Source organism: Oncorhynchus masou, chromosome 21, assembly GCF_036934945.1.
Source record: "Oncorhynchus masou masou isolate Uvic2021 chromosome 21, UVic_Omas_1.1, whole genome shotgun sequence".
Classification (NCBI taxonomy): Eukaryota; Metazoa; Chordata; class Actinopteri; order Salmoniformes; family Salmonidae; genus Oncorhynchus; species Oncorhynchus masou.
Genome location: NC_088232.1, coordinates 10,086,643 through 10,105,572, shown reverse-complemented (window position 1 = coordinate 10,105,572; position 18,930 = coordinate 10,086,643). Strand labels below are relative to the sequence as shown.

Here is an 18,930-nt window from a genome sequence, read left to right as displayed (position 1 = left end):
GGAACACCTGTGGCTGAGGAAGAGGTACGAAGATTACCATAATGGTCATACATATTGTCGACTCTGTCAATCACCACATCCTCATCGTCAGACTCGATAGCCTTGGTTTCTCAAATGATTGTCTCGTCTGGTTCACCATGTGTAACTCTGTGTTGTTGTTTGTGTCGAACTGCTTTGCTTTATCTTGGCCAGGTCACAGTTGTAAATGAGAACTTGTTCTCAACTTGCCTACCTGGTTAAATAAAGGTGAAATAAAAAAAATAAAAAATAGTAGAGATTGTCATATAGATATAGTAGTGGCCATAGCAGGAGTACTAACATTAGTTGTGCTACTACTAGTACTGTAGTAGTAGTAATAACAGTGGTGCCACGATGACAACAGTAGTACTAAACCCAGGGTTATTGACAGTCCTGTCATTGATTTCCCAACATGCAATTCAATTAATATTATTATTTTCATTCATTTTATAACTTTTAATCATTTTAAATTACCCTATTGTATGTTTTTAATTGCCTGTTTTACATCTGTTGGTTTTAATCTGACATACATTAATTAAATCTGACATTTAATTGGCATGCATTAAGGGCACTATGAATAAAGTTGACTGTTAGATTTGTAATGGTGTCAGGGCTAATTGTGTCACCCCCTCTCCCAGCGTGGTCGTATCCTGGTGTCGCTCTGCTACAGCCCAGAAAAGAGCTGTTTACTGGTTGGCATTGTACGCTGTGCCCACCTCGCCGCCATGGACTCCAATGGGTACTCTGACCCCTTCGTCAAGATGTAAGTTTTGTCACACACACACACACACACACACACACAAAGGACGGAATGATGATGTGATGATGGATGGAACGGATGGAGGAACGAATGGAGGAAAGGTTGTTGTTGTTGTCCCTTGTCGTTTCACATTACTTGTTGTTATGCATTAGTAGGTCTTGTGGTGTCCTGTTGCTAGATGCCAGTCAGCAGTCGTCCCAGTTGAGCCGGCTGGATCATATAGGTCAGCAACAAAGGCTCTATAGCATTACCGCAAAAATGGAAGAGGCAAGTGGAAGGGGGAGAAAGTAAAGAACTTGTCTGTCGGCCCTGAATTAAAGACCAAAATTGGTTAAAGAAAATTGTGCTGAATAAAAAAGTATACCAGTGTCATTTAAGGACAGCTGTGCCATATAGATTGCAACATAGTTGGGAAGAGATTTTTTGTTTTAGCCTTTCCATAGAACAACGACAGGTTCAAAATGTAGAGTTTTTCCATTTAAATGACTCTACAATGTTCTTGCAACCAATAGAATGTTGTATACAGTACATATATTGTTATACAGTATGTCACATTGACAGACTCTACCACAACCTTAGTGCATGAGTCATGACACATTGAAACTTTATTTACGCTCCATACAAATTGACAGGGAGACCTGACTGGCATAGATGAATACATCCAACACAAATAAATAATCAACTGCTCGTACTCTCTAGAGTCGACACTGTCACTAGTCAATGTTTCCCAATCTGTTCACACTTACCCCCTCGACTGCATATTTTCTCTTCCAGTTTGGGAAAATAGCACCCCTGATTCAACTAATCAGCTACTCGTCAAGCCTTTGATTGGTTGAATCGGGTGTGCAGGATGTGCTGGTTCTGGGCTGCAGCTAAAGAATTGTGCAGTCGTGAAAGGTTTCCTAGGAGCACATTGGGAATCACTGTGGTGGCATTATGTAAGCTAGCGGGTTCATTGTTATTCATATGACAACCTGTACTGTACATATAGTGTCGGCATCATGTCTTGACAGAGCATTCAGGCTGAGCCAGAGTCCCAAATGGGACCATATTTCCTGTGGGCCATGGTCAAAAGGTAGTGCACTAGGGGAAATAGGATGCCATTTGGGACGACACCCTTGGCGTAAATGGCTAATCGTTATTCATGCACTTCGCATTCGATTTGGGTTCTACGCCTACATGGTTTCATCAACTAAAAAACAAAGTCCTTTTTGCTGTTTGCTTGTAGTGTTGATTTTGATGAGGCATCATCTGCAACTTTTGATTGAAACAGAGCGGTATATCTACATATGATTTTTACAAAGTGTCTTTGCTGCGAGTTGAGAACCAATGAAATCCGATCCCCTCCCGCTCGCAAAGGTTGCGCAGGTCTTCCCCTTCGTTTGAGGAAAGATTTCAAATTGGCGTGTTAAGAAAAGAGTAACCTTAAAATACCTACCATGTTACACATTTAATCATGTCAGAATGCGTTGAAAACTTCACCCGTAGTAAAAACAAATATTTGATTGATAGCAGTGGGGGAATACACCAAAACACAGCAAAGACGTCATTCACGATAAGTAATCAAATAAAGACAGCCCTTCTAAAAGCCTACTTTCACACCATAGCCTGCTGAATTTGCAAGATCACTTTTCTTTCATTTAGATTTTGGCACAAATGTAAATGTGACACTGACTCGCCCGTGGATTGATGTTTCAGCGTTGTCTCAACGAAGAGTTTGGCGCTCGACTATCCACGTGCAGTTAGCAGCTGGCTAGCTTCAGTTAGCTGAGGAGATCTAGCTTGCTTCGTAGTATTACCCCTCTGATTCATAGCGTAGGGCTCTGGGTTCACTTGTTTGTAAACTGTGGTGAGGAAGGGTGGGACTTGAATGGAAAGACTATACATCCAAGTGTGCAAATCAAAGACGAGATTGGACAACGGTACAAATAATAAGAAATGTATAATCAATCAAATGTATTTATAAAGCCCTTTTTACATCAGCCGTCTCAAAGTGCTGTACAGAAACCCAGCCTATAACCCCAAACCGCAAGCAATGCAGATGTTGAAGCACGGTGGCTAGGAAAAACTCCCTAGAAAGTCAGAAACCTAGAGAGGAAACCAGGCTCAGAGGGGTGGCCAGTCCTCTTCTGGCTGTGCCGGGTTAAAGATTATAACAGGACATGGCCAAGATGTTCAAACGTTCATAGATGACCAGCAGGGTCAAATAATAATAACCATCACAGTGGTTGTAGAGGGTGCAACAGTTCAGCACCTCAGGAGTAAATGTCAGTTGACTTTTCAAAGCCAAGCATTGAGAGGTAGAGAGGTATGCATTGCATGCATTGGAGTGATATAGATATGTTTAATGCATCACCGATCCATATGAGAGAGTGAGATTCTGGCATCATATTGAATCATACACAATACCTGTGACTGTGCAGTATCTCGGAAGTCAGTGGGCTTAAGGACGGAGAGAAGACGTTAGTCGAGAGGAAGATGGGTTGATAAATGACGACGTATATCCTCATTCTCCTCGACGACTCCCTCCTCTGCACTCCCCCGTTCCTATTGAAATGTAGGAAAATATGTAGGAGGTAGGAACTCCGTCTAAAGACCAAGAGATGGACAGCAGGGGGTAGCCTAGTGGTTAGAGCGTTGGACTAGTAACCAAAAGGTTGCAAGTTCAAATCCCCCAGCTGACAAGGTAAAAATCTGTCATTCTGCCCCTGAACAGGCAGTTAACCCACTGTTCCTAGGCTGTCATTGAAAATAAGAATTTGTTCTTAACTGACTTGCCTCATAAAAAAAATGGAAAGGAGAGGTTAGTCAACAGGGGCAAAAAGAGGTCTATCACTAACCACATATACTCTCATTTGTGACTCCCCGAAACTCGTACTACTTCCCCATTGAGATTATTGAGCTGTGACACGAAGACTAGAATCAGACAAAGGAACGAAGCAGAGAAGCAGTAAGCAGACCCGTGGGGGACAAATAGAGCTGTTTTTCTTTCTTCTTTTTTTCCCTTTTCCTTATTTTTCTCCACTTTTTGCTGTTCATTGATTGGTTCCTGTTCTTCAGAGCCAGAGCTGGGTGTCTTATCTGTATCTATTTTGATGTACGGCGCGATAGAGTCCTGGAGCCAAGAGATTGTCTCTGTTTTTCTCTCATTTTAATCTCTTTTTTTTAAATTTTAAATCTTTGACATGCAGTATCTGTTGTTTAGTATGTCAGAGCTGCGTTCAAGGAGCTCTCTTATTTCACCGTCACAAATCTTATTTTAGGCACAGAGTTTCTCATATTTTGCTGTGTTTGATGTGCAGTTCAGTATCTGAGTTATGTTCAAGGCACTCTCTTATTTTACAGTCACAAATCCAATTATTTGTCTACGACATCCACTCCATGTGATTAAGTAGGCTTCTGCCTGAGTTGCGTTCAAGTCTCTTTTCTCTTGGCTTCTCATCTTCCCTGTCTCTGAGATTCCTCGCCTGTTATTCAGGAGCGAGGTCTATATCTGAGCTGCGTTCGACCCTCTCGCTCTCTCGTCTTGTACAGTCTCAACTCTCTTAGAATTTTTTTGTTGGCATACACTGCCTGTTATATAGTAGCCTGTGTCTGAGCTGCGTTCGAGACACTGTCTCTTCTCTCACAGTCTCAAATCTCTTTGAAATTCACCAGCTGCTTTTTAGTTAGTAGCCTATTATGTCTGAGCTGCGTTCGGAGACACCATCTCTCTTCTCGTTGTTCTGTGTGTTTGTTTGAAGTGTGTTCAGTCAAGCTGGTTGGTAGAATCAGAAGCAGCGGAGTGTTGCAACTGCGGCTGCTGTTGTATCGCCTCAGAGCGAGGAGTCCTGTTAATCCTATTTTGACGAGTTCTGTCGTGCCTGCCTGTGTTCTTTTGTTGTTCCTCAAAGGGAGCAACTATTTGTCTGTACTGCTTGTGACGGCGGTTCAAAGACATACTCTGTAAGTCTGTAGGGAAAGACAGTGCTCAAAAGTGAGTGGAGGTGCAGCTGAAATGTAGGGTTTACATGAGTGGGAAAAGGCGCAGCTCTCTGTTTATTTCGGTTAAAAAGCATTGACGTTTCATCATCATAAGAATGGTGAGTCATCATTTCCCCCTCATGGCGGTCTGTAACTTTTACAATTATAAAGTTCACACTTGCTTGCAAACTGTGACCCTGACTCCTTGGCTGTATCATTCTAGATCTACTGACTGATCTGCAAATGACAGTTATTGTAGTTATTTAGGAGGCAAGGGTGATTTGTCGATCAGTCAGTCTGCTTGGTGAGTCAGTGATCAGTGATGGAGCAGAATTGATGCTCTGAAACACAGCCAAGATGTGCAGCCCAATTGGCATCCTATTCCCTAAACAGTGCACTACATTTGCCCAGAGCCCTATGGGACGCCCAAATTACACCCTATTCCCTATTTAGTGCACTACTTTTCACCAGGGCCCATATGGCTCGGGGAAAAGTAGTGTTTTAGGGAATAGAGTGCTATTTGGGATGCGACCTGTGTGATTCTTACCTGTCAGACATATTCTCAACTGTCTGTAGGAGAGTGACTGCAGTGCGTGTGGATGCCACTATTTCTCTCTCTCACTCTGTCTCAGTGTGTGTGTGTCGCTGAACCTACTTTTATAGCAGCTAAGATCCGCTATGCCCCTGGCATCCCAGAATGCATTGCTTCGTACACACCTGCACAGCAGTAGTTGGCTGCTGGTCAGGGACTTAGCGTGTGTGTATGTACACGTGCATGTGTGTGGGTGCATCTTTGTCTGTGCGCGTGCATATGTGCATGTGATATCAGTGCGTATAGATATAGCCCACAGTACACTAAGGTGGAAGTTGATTTGTGTGCTGTCTGCAGTTTCGCACACCTGCAGAAAACGTGTTAAGAGATTAAGTAGGGTTCAATATTTGGGCTCACATGAATTTACACATTGGCTGCATCCCAAATGGCACTCTATTACCTGTCTAGTGAACTACTTTTGACCAGGGCCCATAGGGTAAACTTTACAGAGGACAGGGTGCCATTTGGGACACAGCATAACTGATGGCTGCAGGTCTCCAACTCTGGTCCTGGAAAGCTATTGGGTGTGCAAGCTTTTGCTCCAACCCAGCAATAACACCTCTAACATGAGAAAAGAGAACAACAAGAGACAGAGCATTATCAAAATGGTCAACACATGACACTATTTCAGAGCCATTTTTAGAGAGGGGGGGAGACAAAAAATATATACAGTGGGGCAAAAAAATATTTAGTCAACCACCAATTGTGCAAGTTCTCTCACTTAAAACGATGAGAGAGGCCTGTCATTTTCATCATAGGTACACTTCAACTATGGCAGACAAAATGAGAAAAAATAATTCCAGAAAATCACATTGTAAGATTTTTAATGAATTTATTTGCAAATTATGGTGGAAAATAAGTATTTGGTCACCTACAAACAAGCAAGATTTGTGTCTCTCACAGACCTGTAACTTCTTCTTTAAGAGACTAAATACTTTTTTGCCCCACTGTATATGCTAATCATCGATGAGCGAGTCAAAAGCTGGAGCCAAGAGCAAGACAAATGGGTTCCCAGAGTCCCTGAGTCAGACTCTTAATAACCTTCTCATTACAAATGTCCAGGGGCTTTCAACCAAAGCCGCCCCCCCAAAAAAAGACGGGGCAGAGCTGTGTGAAACAAGGAAGTCAGTTTCAAACAATCAACGTTGACTTCAAAACACATTCCTTACCCCAGGATACTTCAACTGTTGACTATCGGGGAGAATTAAGAAAAAGGAGCGCTCTGTTGCTGGGTAAATCTGATCGATTCATTGGTGGGAGAAACAATCCCCTTTCGGCACGAATCGCCTTTGTCAGAGCCTTAAGTAGGAAGAATGTGGTAGGCACCTTACATACCCTCGCAGGGGAGGGTCCCACTCATGTCAATCAAGCATGTCAGTAATGTCAATACTGTCAGTAGCAACTACACAGGTTATTTAAACAAGAGTGTGATCATCGTTTGACTGTTGAAAAAAAAAAAATATATGTGCTAGGCCGGAACAAAAGCCTGCACACCAATCCAAGATTTGATGGATGATCTTGGACTAGGAGATCCCTGACTCAGGCACTCTTATAATAACCGTAGAGATGCATTATGTTGTACTTAATTCTATGCTAGTGAACCTCTCATTACAAATGTCCAGGGGGCCTTTTCCTATCGTTTCCGAGTTATGATTGACTCGTATGCTTGGAGCCGCCTACTACTGGACCTTACAATTCACTAAAGCATATTTCAAAATCACAATCACCCACACAACCCCTTTGGCTCAGTTAAGAATGACCAAGAGGCTACTCCATCAATGTCTTTGTAATGAACACGATGGGAGACAGAGAGCTGGTTCCAAGCACAGTGCGCAGCAGGCGTTTATTTGTAAAGGACCATGGGAAGAGACAGGTAGCTGGGTCCACGGGCAGGCAGAAGGTCATACACAGGGGGTCCAAAAAGGCAACGGTGCAGGCAGGGAAAAGGCTAGTAACGTCGTCTGGGAGATCAGGCAGTTGGTTGATAACAAGAAATACGAAGTACAGATAGGGAATAGGCAAAAGCTATCATACACGGGAGGATTAAATTACAGGAAAACCAGCGCTCTGACTAGAAATGTGTCACCAAACAAACAATACCTCACAATGACGGGGTGCAAAGAACTGAACAAAATAGTGTGTGATAATGACATCCAGGTGTTTGAACAGGTGATCAGAATTCAGGTGATTGGAATCTGGAGAGTGAGCTGCGTTCAGGGGGATCTATGTGTTTGAGAGTGTGAGTTGGAAGCAGACATTACAGTCTTGTCGACCAATATTGACCTCGAGGTCAGTTGCTCTAGGTGGGTTGCCTGCCTTTCCTCTGTTTTCCTCTCTTCTCGGATACAGATCAACTGAAATATTAGAGCAACGTTCCATCAACAATTTAAAGACCAATATAAACCTCTCCAGAGGAGCTGGTGTGTTGCCTACTTGCCGTTCCTCTATTTTCCTCTCTCTGTTAATGCAGATGATAATTGCTTCAAACCAGACACCATAAAGAGACATGATATAGTTGAAACAAGGATGTCAGTTTTCTATATCCCAAATGGCAGTCCATTCCCTATATACTACACTACTTTCGACCATGGCCTGTAAGGTTCTGTTCAAAGGAAGTACACTAAGTAGGGGTTAGGGTGCTCTTTGGGATGCAAACCCTGTTCCTCTGGTGCTGAGTAAGCAAACTGTCATCTTAGTCTGTGTTGTGTTGATGTGTGAGCCTCTGAACTGGGCAGTTAGTTTTGCTCCTCTCTCTCCTCGCTCTCCCCGCTGTCCAACTGTCATTCTGTTTCTCTATCCTCTGTCTCTGTGTGAAATTGGCTGTTGTTTTTTTTTACTCTTTCACTCTGGTTTGCTCTCATTCTCTCTCTCGCTCTCTCTCTCTCTCACTCATTGCTCTCTCTCTCTCTCTCTCTCTCGTTCGTCGCTCTCTCTCTCTCTCTGTCTATCTATCTGTCACTCCTTTTTTTCTCTATGTCTTTTTTTTTCTCTGCGTGAAATTGGCAGTTTTTCTCGTTATTTCACTCTTGTCTCTCTCCCTCCATCCCTCTCTCTGTCTTAATTTTTCTCCTAGCTTAAATTTCCTCTTATCCAATTTCTTTCACTGGGTTGGTTGAAGGCTCTATCTCAATCAATCAACTTCAAATTTGTTTTCTAAATCCCTTTGTACATCAGCAGTTATCACGAAGTGCTTATACAGATACCCAGCCTAAAACCCCAAAGAGCAAGCAATGCAGATGTAGAAGCACAGTGGCCAAAGAAGCAGAGGAACCAGGCTCTGAGGGGTGGCCAGTCCTCTTCCATCTTTCTATCTCTTTCGTTCTCTAAACATCCCTCTCTCCCTCTTCTCCAACAAACCCAGTTTGTTTCTTTCTTTTCACTGGGTTGGTTGAGAACTCTCTCATACTGGATCTTTCTTTCTTTCTCTCTCTCATCCCTCTCTCCCTCTCTCCTGTCTTGTTGTTGTGTACAAACCCCCAACCATAGCGGCCCATCTATTAGCTTGTCAGCGATCACGTGTTATTGACGTTGGGCTGAAGGTGGGTGGCGTTGGGGAGTGAGATATCTCTCCCCCGCTAGAACATCTTGACTTCTCCGCCTGAATTTATGCTGATGACTCCTCCAATAAAAACCAATGGCCTTCTGGGAAGCCGTCTGTCCCGCTCTTGGCTTGAGCTTTCGAGTCTCTGACTCTTTCATCAGCGATTTCTCTCATTTCTTTCAGCTCTGATTTTTTTCTCCTCTGTTTTTTCTTTCACGCTTTGAGAATTTTGCTAACGCTCTGTCTCTCTCTCTGTTCTATTTTCCTCCCTCGTTCAAGTGGGGTTTAATGTCACGCCGTGGCGGAATACAAAATGGCAGATAATTGGCTTTGATGTTTCAGAAGTAATAAAAGACCTGTATAAAAGACCTGCATCAGAAAAAAGGGGGTGAAAGTGGCATTTTCGGTCGCCATGCTGTCAACTGTCTAATTAAGATTCCCTCTTTTTCTCATTCTCCTGTTCTCCCTTCATACCTCTCTCTTCCTCTCCCTCTCAATCTCATGTTCACTTGCTCTCTTTCTCATCTGTGCTCTCCCTTGCCCTCTAACCCTCTCTCTCTCTCTCTCTCTCTCTCTCTCTCTCTCTCCCCTCGCTCTTTTCTCCCCCCCCCTCTCTCTCAGTGTGCTGCAGCCTGATATGGGGAAAAAGTCCAAGTACAAAACCACAGTGAAGAAGAAAACTCTCAATCCCGAGTTTAATGAGGTCCTTCCACCCGCTCCGAGCACCACAATACACTAATACATAAATCTGTCATTGTTTTTCCGATAAACACATACAGATGAAGGATCTTAATTTGAGCCGTTTGCTACAGCATGAAAATAATCCTGCAACAACAAGACATTTGAGTTGTTATGTGGATAATGAAGAAAATGTTGTATGGGTTGATACATTGCTCGTAATGGCAAATAAATTCCCGAAATTTAAAAGCGGGAAATCAAGTTTTTAGACTTAAAGAAAAAACTCAAAAACATGACAAGTTTGCATTTCCTGCTGTGCGGAGAAATACTCAGCAACAAAGGGGTGATAAAATTAAGATCCAACATCTATCTGGCAACCCATTTCTCTGACTCACATTTGGCAACCAGATGTGCACGATGTATAATATATCATATTAACTTTTTTTTTGTTAAAGTTGAATTGTATGCCCTTGGATGTGATGGATATCTATAGCCTTACCCTTTCTCGTGCATTTGTGAAAGATTATTGTCCCATGCATTTAATGCCATAATTTAATTCCACTACTGTATACAGTATGTGCCATAATTTGTGCCATAATACATTTTCCATCTCCTTCAATACTGCTAAGGATCGAACCCTTATTTTCAATTTCCGCCTAAAATGACATACCCAAATCTAACTGGCTGTAGCTCAGGACCTGAAGCAAGGATATACATATTCTTGATTTCTTGATTTGAAAGGAAACACTTTTAAGTTTGTGGAAATGTGTAATTCATGTAGGAGAATATAACACATTAGATCTTGTGAAAGATCATACAATCTATCAATCAAATGTATTTATAAAGCCCTTCTTACATCAGCTGATGTCACAACGTGCTGTACAGAAACCCAACCTAAAACCTCAAACAGCAAGCAATGCATATGTAGAAGCATGGTGGCTAGGAAAAACTCACAAGAAAGGCCACAACCTAGGAAGAAACCTAGAGAGGAACCAGGCTACGAAGGGTGTGGCTAGTCCTCTTCTAGCTGTGCCCTGGTGCAGATTATAACAGAACATGGCCAAGATGTTCAAATGTTCATAGATGACCAACAGGGTCAGATAATAATAATCACAGTGGTTGTAGAGGGTGCAACAGGTCAGCACCTCAGGAGAAAATGTCAGTTGGCTTTTCATAGCCGATCATCCAGAGTATCTGTACCGCTCTTGCTGTCTCTAGAGAGTTGAAAACAGCAGGTCTGGGACAAGGTAGCACGTCCGGTGAACAGGTCAGGGTTCCATAGCCGCAGGCAGAACAGTTTAAACTGGAGCAAGCAGCACGACCAGGTGGACTGGGGACAGCAAGGAGTCATCAAGCCAGGTAGTCCTGAGGCATGGTCCTAGGGCTCAGGTCCTCCTCTGAGAGAGAGAGAATTAGAGAGAGTATACTTAAAGTCACACAGTACACCGGATAAGACAGGAGAAATACTCCAGATATAACAGACTGATGCTAGCCCCTCGACACATAAACTATTGTAGCATAAATACTGGAGGCTGAGATAGGAGGGGTCGGGAGACACTGTGGCCCCTTCCGACGATACCAAACAGGCAGGATATAACCACGCCCACATTGCCAAAGCACAGCCCCCACACCACTAGACGGACAACTTCAACCACCAACCTACTATCCTGAGACAAGCCCGAGTATAGGCCAAGGAAGATCTCCCCCACGGTACGAACCCAAGGGGGGGCACCAACCCGGACAGGAAGATCACGTGATTCAACCCACTCAAGTGACGCACCATCATCTTTGAAATGCAAGAGAAAGGCCATAGTGTTCTATTACAGCCCAGGGCACCGATTCCGTAGAGGATAACTACCTACCCTACCATCAATGTGAATTTAAGTCAATGCATGTTTCACATTCAATGTTAAACATAATCTGAATAACTTTCCGCTAAGTGTGAATACATGAATACCTTCCTCTCTCTCTCAACCTCCTATTCCTTACAGGAGTTTGTTTACGAAGTTCCACACGACCAGCTGGCGAAGAAAACCCTGGAGATCTCCGTATGGGACTACGATCTGGGGATGAGCAACGACTTCATAGGTAAGTGAACGGGGGAGTGAGTGAAAGGAGGAGAGGAGGTAGAGAGCTAGAAATATAGCTAAAGAAAATAATGTAATAGAATTTGGGCGTGCGAGGAGGAGAGCAACGCAGGCCACAGTGTGATGAGCAATGACGTCATAGGGAAAAGAGAGGGAGGGAGTGAAAGGAGGAGAAGAAGTAGTGAATGAATGGAAGAACTGAAGAGGGGGATGAAATGAAAACGAGCCAAAAAGAGGGAAAGGACTGTATGTGGAGAAGCAAGAGCATTGGGAAATGAAAACGAGAGCGACGGAAAGGAGTCCTCAAACCCTCGACGGGGTGAAACGCCGGATTCACACTGCTTTGTGAGGCACTAAACGGCTCTGATGGGGCCCGGCGTGTACTGTATATCACAGGAGGCAGGCGCTTCGGCGCTGGGGGAGTGAGGGAGAACCGGTGGGGTGGCAGCTGGAGGAGAATGGATTGCCTCCCAGGGAGCTGGAAGGGCCTTGAGATCAAAGTGTTTTACTCCCGTCTGGAGGCTCCCTGTAACAGTCGCTCTCTCATTCCGACTGTCTCCCTCGTGACCTCTCTATCGCTCTCTCTCTCCCTCCCTCTCTCTTTCTTTCTCAACTCACACTTTCTATTTATCCCAGGCCTGCTCTCTCTTTCACACGCACACTCAATCTCTCCCTCATGCCCCTCTCTCTCTCTCTCTCTGTCTCTCTCTCTGTCTCTCTCTCTCTCTCTCTCTCTCACCCCCTCATGTCATCTCTCTCTCCCTCCATCTCTCTCTCATGCTTTTTTTTCTCTCTCTCTCTCTCTCTCCATTTCTCTTTCTCTCTCTCTCTCTCTCGAGCTGGGGCCATAATGTTTGTGAGTTATTACCCATGCCAGAAGAGTAGGGGGAAACAGCCATTGCTCTGACACACTGGTCTGTTATCAAGACTGTTGACTGTTATCATTGTGGTGTAATGGCCAGCATGCACGACGGCGTAGATTTGTTAGCACTGCGGAAAAGGCCTGTGATACTGAGAGAGACAGGAGGAAGGGGGGAAAGAGAAAGGGGGGAGAGACCGAGAGGGGGGAGGGTAAGGCGGATAGAGCAGAGGGAGAAACAAATGCGGTGTCAAATACTCTCTGTAAAGGTCAGGGAGAATGATGGAAGAAGAAGACAAGGGAAAAGGGATGGAAAAATGAAAGAAAGAAAGAAATAGAGTAATCATGGAAGGAAGAGAGATAGGAGGAGAGACGGAGCAAGAGTAGCAGTGTCCCCACCCTGATTTGTGGGAGCAATTGATGTGCGGACTGGACCTCTCGTTTTTGCACAAAGACAGAGGTGTCGAGGAGGGAGGAGAAGGGGAGGAATAGAAGAGGAGGAAAAGAGAGAGAGGGAGTGGGACGGCCCCAGCCAGGTCCTCCCTCATCCATCTCATCCCATCCGTCAGTGTTTCTCTCTCTCCCTTCTTTCTCACGTCCCACGCCGCGTCACACTGTCGCCCTCCATTTGTCACCCACACCCCTCCGGGCTCATCGAACACGGTATCGCAATATGTGCATGTGTGTGCAGGGGGGGGGGGTGTCAGGGAAGGGAAAGGAGAGATGGGATTAGAATGTCATTAGGGGGGTACGTGAGTGGCCTAGAAAAACTCAACAAACAGGTCATGTATGTGTGTGTGTGTGTGTACAACTGTGTGTGTGTGTGTGTGTCTGTGTTTGGGGGTGGCAAGAATGAGAAGGGGTCCTTAGGAAGGTACGTGGGAAGAGTATGCAAACACACTTGCTCTCTGAAACTTGGGCGCTACGAGGGGGCGAGGTGTGTTTGCGCACAAACAATTACACACATCCCACTAGGCAAACCACTGGTTGAATCAATGTTGTTTCCTCATCATTTCAATGAAATGACATTGAACCAACGTGGAATAGATATTGAATTGACGCCTGTGCCCAGTGAGATGTGTGTGTGTTTGTATTTTTATACTTGTGAGGACTGCGTGTGTCTGTCTTGATATGTGTCTGTCTGGTTCCAAGGGAGTGTGAGTTACGTAAGGGAACAGTATTAACCTCCCCCACACCTCTCACTGTATCTGAGTTTAATGCCAAGGCTTAGTGGGGCCACAGATGAGCTATTGAGAGTGTTTGAGGTGTTGTGAAAGCCGACGTCTGCAAAATACTGTGTTTAAAACTTCACACTCCATCAACTATGCAATCACAGCCAGGAAAACCACTATCTGTCGGATGACCCTCCCAGGGATGACTCTCTTTCTCTCCTCATCTCTCTCTCTCTTCTCCTATCTGTCAATTAATCGAAATTTATCAACCCCCCCCCCCCGCTTTTCTTAATCTCTCCCCTTTTTCTTGCTGTTCCCTCCCTCCTTGTGTGTCTCCCTGTGTGTCCCTCTGCGGGTCTGTCTGCGTGTGTCTCTCTCTCTCCCTTCCACCTTCTACCTCCCTCTCTCACAGGTGGAGTTGAACTGGGCATAAATGCTAAGGGAGTGAGGCTGAAACATTGGTTTGAGTGTCTCAAACACATCGGCAAGAAAGTCGAGTACTGGCACGCCCTCACGCAGCAAGGAGCCCCTCCAGAGCCCCCCCCGCAGTGACTGACACACACACACACTTTATTGCCATTATTAAATGATAATCAATGAATGGTGAAGAAAGAACAAAATAATAAAGTAACAAAGTAATAATAGTGATAAAACATGCAATAATGAGACGGATAATGATGATATAATAATAACAATATTAATTATAATACAAATAATAATAGTGGGTAATTATCCCAATTTAGCTTTTTTCTAAGTAAATACATTTGTGAAAATGTCCCTCATTGAAATGTTTAACGTGAAAGTGCTAACCAATTTGACCTTAGCCCTCAATATTGTGACGTCACTTGCATTTCAGCCATTCAAATGTACATGAACAGTGTAGAACCTCTTACTTGCCCTGTAACACTGGAACAGTCTGTAAGCGCCTGTGGGCTCATTGCCCAACAAGGTCTTGTTACGAACGTTGTAATCGCCAGGTTGTTTCTACCAGGGATGTAGTTGAAAAAGGTGGGTAAGAGATGACTGGCATCTAGCAACGCTAATGCTAATTGCTCTAACTGTTCTAGGACGTATGGGCGACTGCATACTTGGTGTGTCTCTGAAAGTGGCCGTGGCGAATAAAGTGGGTGGATTGACAACGATGAGTGTGACATCAGCGCTCTGTTATTGGTTAGACGGTTTTGACTGAGTGGTGTTGGGTTTTTTTTTCTCTCGTTTCTTCGTTGCTTGGACTTCAGTTTTGAAGCCAGAAGATGAGTCCAAATTGTATTTCACCGCTACAAAGAATTGTATGTTTTCAGTGAATAAAACTGACAACCTTTTTTTTTTTCATTAAAAGTACTGATGATGGGTGTACTGTTGCTTGTATGTGTTGTATCTGTGTGCTTATTGTGACTGTCACCCTGATGTTGGCTACAATAAGTAACTACTTCCCACAACTTTGTGGGACAAACCTGCTTAGCGAGCGGAAGCGAAGGACACTGTGTCCCGGTGTTGTTGCCGTTCATGCCCTCCCTATTGAGTAGACCGTATCAATGTGACACCGAGATAGTTATCAATATTTGTTATGTATTGTGTAGGTTGCCATCCTACTTGAAATAAAAATAATGAGAGGGCAAAAAATGGCCGTGCTAGCTACTGCTGGCGACACAGCTGATACAGCTGCCTAGTGGGAAGCACCCTCAGGTTGGCAGACATCTCGATACAGCAGTACCGGTATGCAAGTCATTCTCACTGGCTTATACACTCCTCGTGCGGCCCAATCAGCCATGCAAAACAATCTTTAGCGCCAACAAATCTGCCTAATTAGCTGATTCACTTTCCACTAACCTACTTGTGTTGATCCAACCACTTCTTTTGTGTTCTTGTGTTGATCCAACCACTTCACGTCCACTTTCAGACACACTCCACGTATGCAGTTACCCATGACTCAGTTCTAGCATTGATTGTGCCAACAGCGCTAACAATGCTAACAGTACTAACAGCGCTAACAGTACTACAGCGCTAGCAATGCTAACAGTACTAACAGCGCTAACAGTGCTAGTGCTAATTTAGCGTAATAGGTGTGAAAACAGTATTCACCAAGGTGCATTAACAGCATTAGCATGTGTTTACCCTCCTCTACATCCCTGATTTACTTCACAAAGTACCCAAGTGATGAGGACAAGTTGGATAAGTCACCTGCTATAGATTTTTTATTATGGTGGTTGTCGCTCTGATGAAAACTGGCACACCATAGCGTTAAAGCACAAAAGGTTCCGTCTGACTGTACTGTCACTGTGTACTTGTCCGATGTCTGTACGTGATGACAGTGGGTGTCTGTATCTCCCCATATCTTCCTGTGTGTATGTGTCTTTGTGTGTGAGTGAGTTGTTGTGTGTGCATACATTTAGCATACAAATGTGTGTGTGTGTGTGTGTGGACGTGCGTTTCAGTGTGCATGCGCGCGTGTGGGTTTGACTGTAAGCGTGTCACGTCCTTCTCCAAATGTCTCCATCCGTGAACCCTGAAGCATGGAGCTGTGAAGAAAGACAGAACAAAAGAGACGAGACTCACTCCTACAGTACGAGACTCACTCCTACAGTACGAGACTCACTCCTACAGTACGAGACTCACTCCTATGTTTCCTGGATGTCCCCATGGTCTAACAAACTGATGTCCTGTCACATGTGCAACAGTATGGCTGGCAGTCCAGTGAGTCAATTTTCCTTGGTGACAGTCACACAAGATAACCCTCAGTCTGAATTATTCTCTGACTCCTGCTCTGTGCCCTTTGACCTTTGAATTTTAGTTAATTGAAAGCTAGAGAGCACAGAGAGATTTCTGCGGCAGTCTCAAACAAACTATAGCCCCCTACTCTAAAGAGGCGTTATCAGAGGTTATCAAATACCAACTATTGGGTGTGCAGGCTTTTGCTCCAGCTCCAGCCTCATATGCAGTCTGGACAACAATAAGTGTCATCGGGTGTGTTCATGCTGGCCTGGAATAAAAGCATGAACATCCCAGTAGCTCTCGAGGAGAGTTTCCTTCTAGTTCTCTGCGCCCTTACCGTAAGATTTTATTTATAAATGACTGGATTTTTTCAATTTCAGTGAGTCTCTTGTAGACATTCAAATGTTCCATCTTGGAGAAAAAAATAAGAAAAAAACTATTTGTGTGAAAAATATGGCAAAAACTCCATCTATAGCCAAAGGAATAGGTTAATTTGACATTTGATCAATGTCTAAGATGGGGAATTCAAGAAGTGTCTAGGTCTAGGAGTGTCTAGGTCTAGGAGTTTAGGTCTAGAAGTGTCTAGTTCTAGGTCTAGTAGTGTCTCGGTCTAGGAGTTTAGGGAACTATGCGAGAGAGACTACCCAGGCTGTTTTTATGAGAGAGCCATGGAGCTTAAAAGACTACCATGGGTTGGTTGGACAACAGAGACCCCCCCCTCCCTCCCGCCGCGTGTGATGGATTTCCCAAGAGGAAAGAGAGATTGGCTGTGACGAATTATACTCCGCATGGCAACAATCCCACCCAGAGGCTTGACCACTGGACTGTGTGGACAATCATGGACTAAAGTACCTGCAGGATCAAAGAATATCGACACAACGTTTGTGTGTGTGTGTGCATGCATGCAAGTGTGTGTGTGTGCGTTGTGTACATGTCTGTGTGTGTGTGCGTGTTCATGCATTGAATCTGAACACACTCATGGACACCCCTCTCCCCCACCCTCCCTTGCAACAACAAAAAAAACACTGCCATAACGTAGACAGTGACCTCTCACCATGGATTCCTTTACCAGAGACAGACCTCGAGGGGTTAACCACCCTAAGGACAGAGGCCCGATCCTGTGGCCTCTGGCTACAGTTTGGACACCTTATAGTTCCAACGTTGGTCCACTAAAGCACACTATTACCCTATTCACACTACTGAGCCAAACACAGCCAAGTCAAGCCAAGCTGTACTGCACTGGCCTGGTAACTCATCTACTGTAGTTGCTTGAATGAAAAAAGGACAATGTGAAAAGAAAATTACCCAGGCCAGCACAGTATGGTTTGGGTCAGCCCGTGTAGTGTGAATTAGACATCTCAGTCAGTCAACAGTCTCCTGGACTTTTTCTTACTTTCTAATCGTTGTCTGGGATCTCTGTGTTCGTAATTCTGTACTTGGACAAAAGTGTGAATGAGGGCATCATGACGGATAGCGGATCGTGGATCATCAAAGCTAGGGACTGAACTCTGAGACCACGAGTGAGAAGTTCAGCTCGTCTGGTCTTTTGCGGTCACCAAGAACACACGTTGAGGGACCTTGACAAAGATGGTGGTGGAGTGGAGAGGGCGGAATCTGTTCTTCTCTATGCACACCAATGACGACACAGAAAGCCTCTCCACGCGCAGCAACAACAGTGAAGTTGATAATCAATTGATAAACATCTCCGATGTCACTCCGTGATATGTTGTCAAAGATGCATTCATGGGGTTTTTTGTACGCAATACCGAGTATGTATACAACGGGTGGGTCTAATCCTGAATGCTGATTGGTTAAAACCAGCCGGTGTCTATTCCACAAGTTACTTAGTATGTATGTACTTCCCTCTCCGGGATATTCCTTATCATGTGAAGCCAGGCTTGGACTTAGAGATATTTATTATCTTGTCCAGGTGATCTGATTGGTTTATTTTCACTCAGATTCTCTCTATCTCTGCCTTTTACTTGTTGTCGGTCAAGCCAACTGGACTTTGTTCATCATTTGACAAAAACAAACCATATGCATCATAACATTCTAATAAAGAATTGCATGTGTAACGATTGTCATATATATGCACATGTAACTAACATTGTGACTAACATTGATCAATGGCAATTTCTTCATGGTTGACATCATTGACATGGTATCATCAATCAAATCTGTTTGAGCTATCATCGCTGATGTGTACTCGTTGGTTTGTAATTTTTGTTTGTAAAAAAAAAAAAAATTCAGGGTAAGTTGCTCAATTTGACGCTTTACTCGGTCCGCAGTTGCTTTGAAACCTTTAGCGTCGGGGAATGGGGAGACAGGGCGGAGCGGGAGGACCATTGTTACAGCATCCCTGTGTACTCACTGACGTAATGGCTATCTCTATGTGGAACATACGGTGTGATTGACATCCTGTGGTGAGTTTGTGGAACTACTTTTAAAAAAATAAACCAAACCCGTTTCAGTGACCTACTGTGTACGTTGTTGGACAGAAAAGTGATTTAAATAGCACATTCGTCCAAAAAGATGTCCATACCACATG

General features: G+C 44.2%; 1 protein-coding gene across 1 annotated transcript in view; it reads left to right on the top strand.

Moving 5' to 3' along the window:
- Positions 1–15,026, top strand: part of LOC135507795 (double C2-like domain-containing protein beta) — a 49,097-nt gene extending 34,071 nt beyond the window's left edge. Inside the window, exons 7-11 of the mRNA XM_064927455.1 lie at positions 1–24; positions 657–781; positions 9,496–9,577; positions 11,544–11,640; positions 14,083–15,026. The exon at positions 1–24 is cut by the window's left edge and continues 33 nt beyond it. Coding sequence (XP_064783527.1) covers positions 1–24; positions 657–781; positions 9,496–9,577; positions 11,544–11,640; positions 14,083–14,222 — 468 coding nt within the window. The 3' untranslated portion in view covers positions 14,223–15,026. The remainder of the gene's footprint in view (positions 25–656; positions 782–9,495; positions 9,578–11,543; positions 11,641–14,082) is intronic.
- Positions 15,027–18,930: the final 3,904 nt, after the last annotated feature.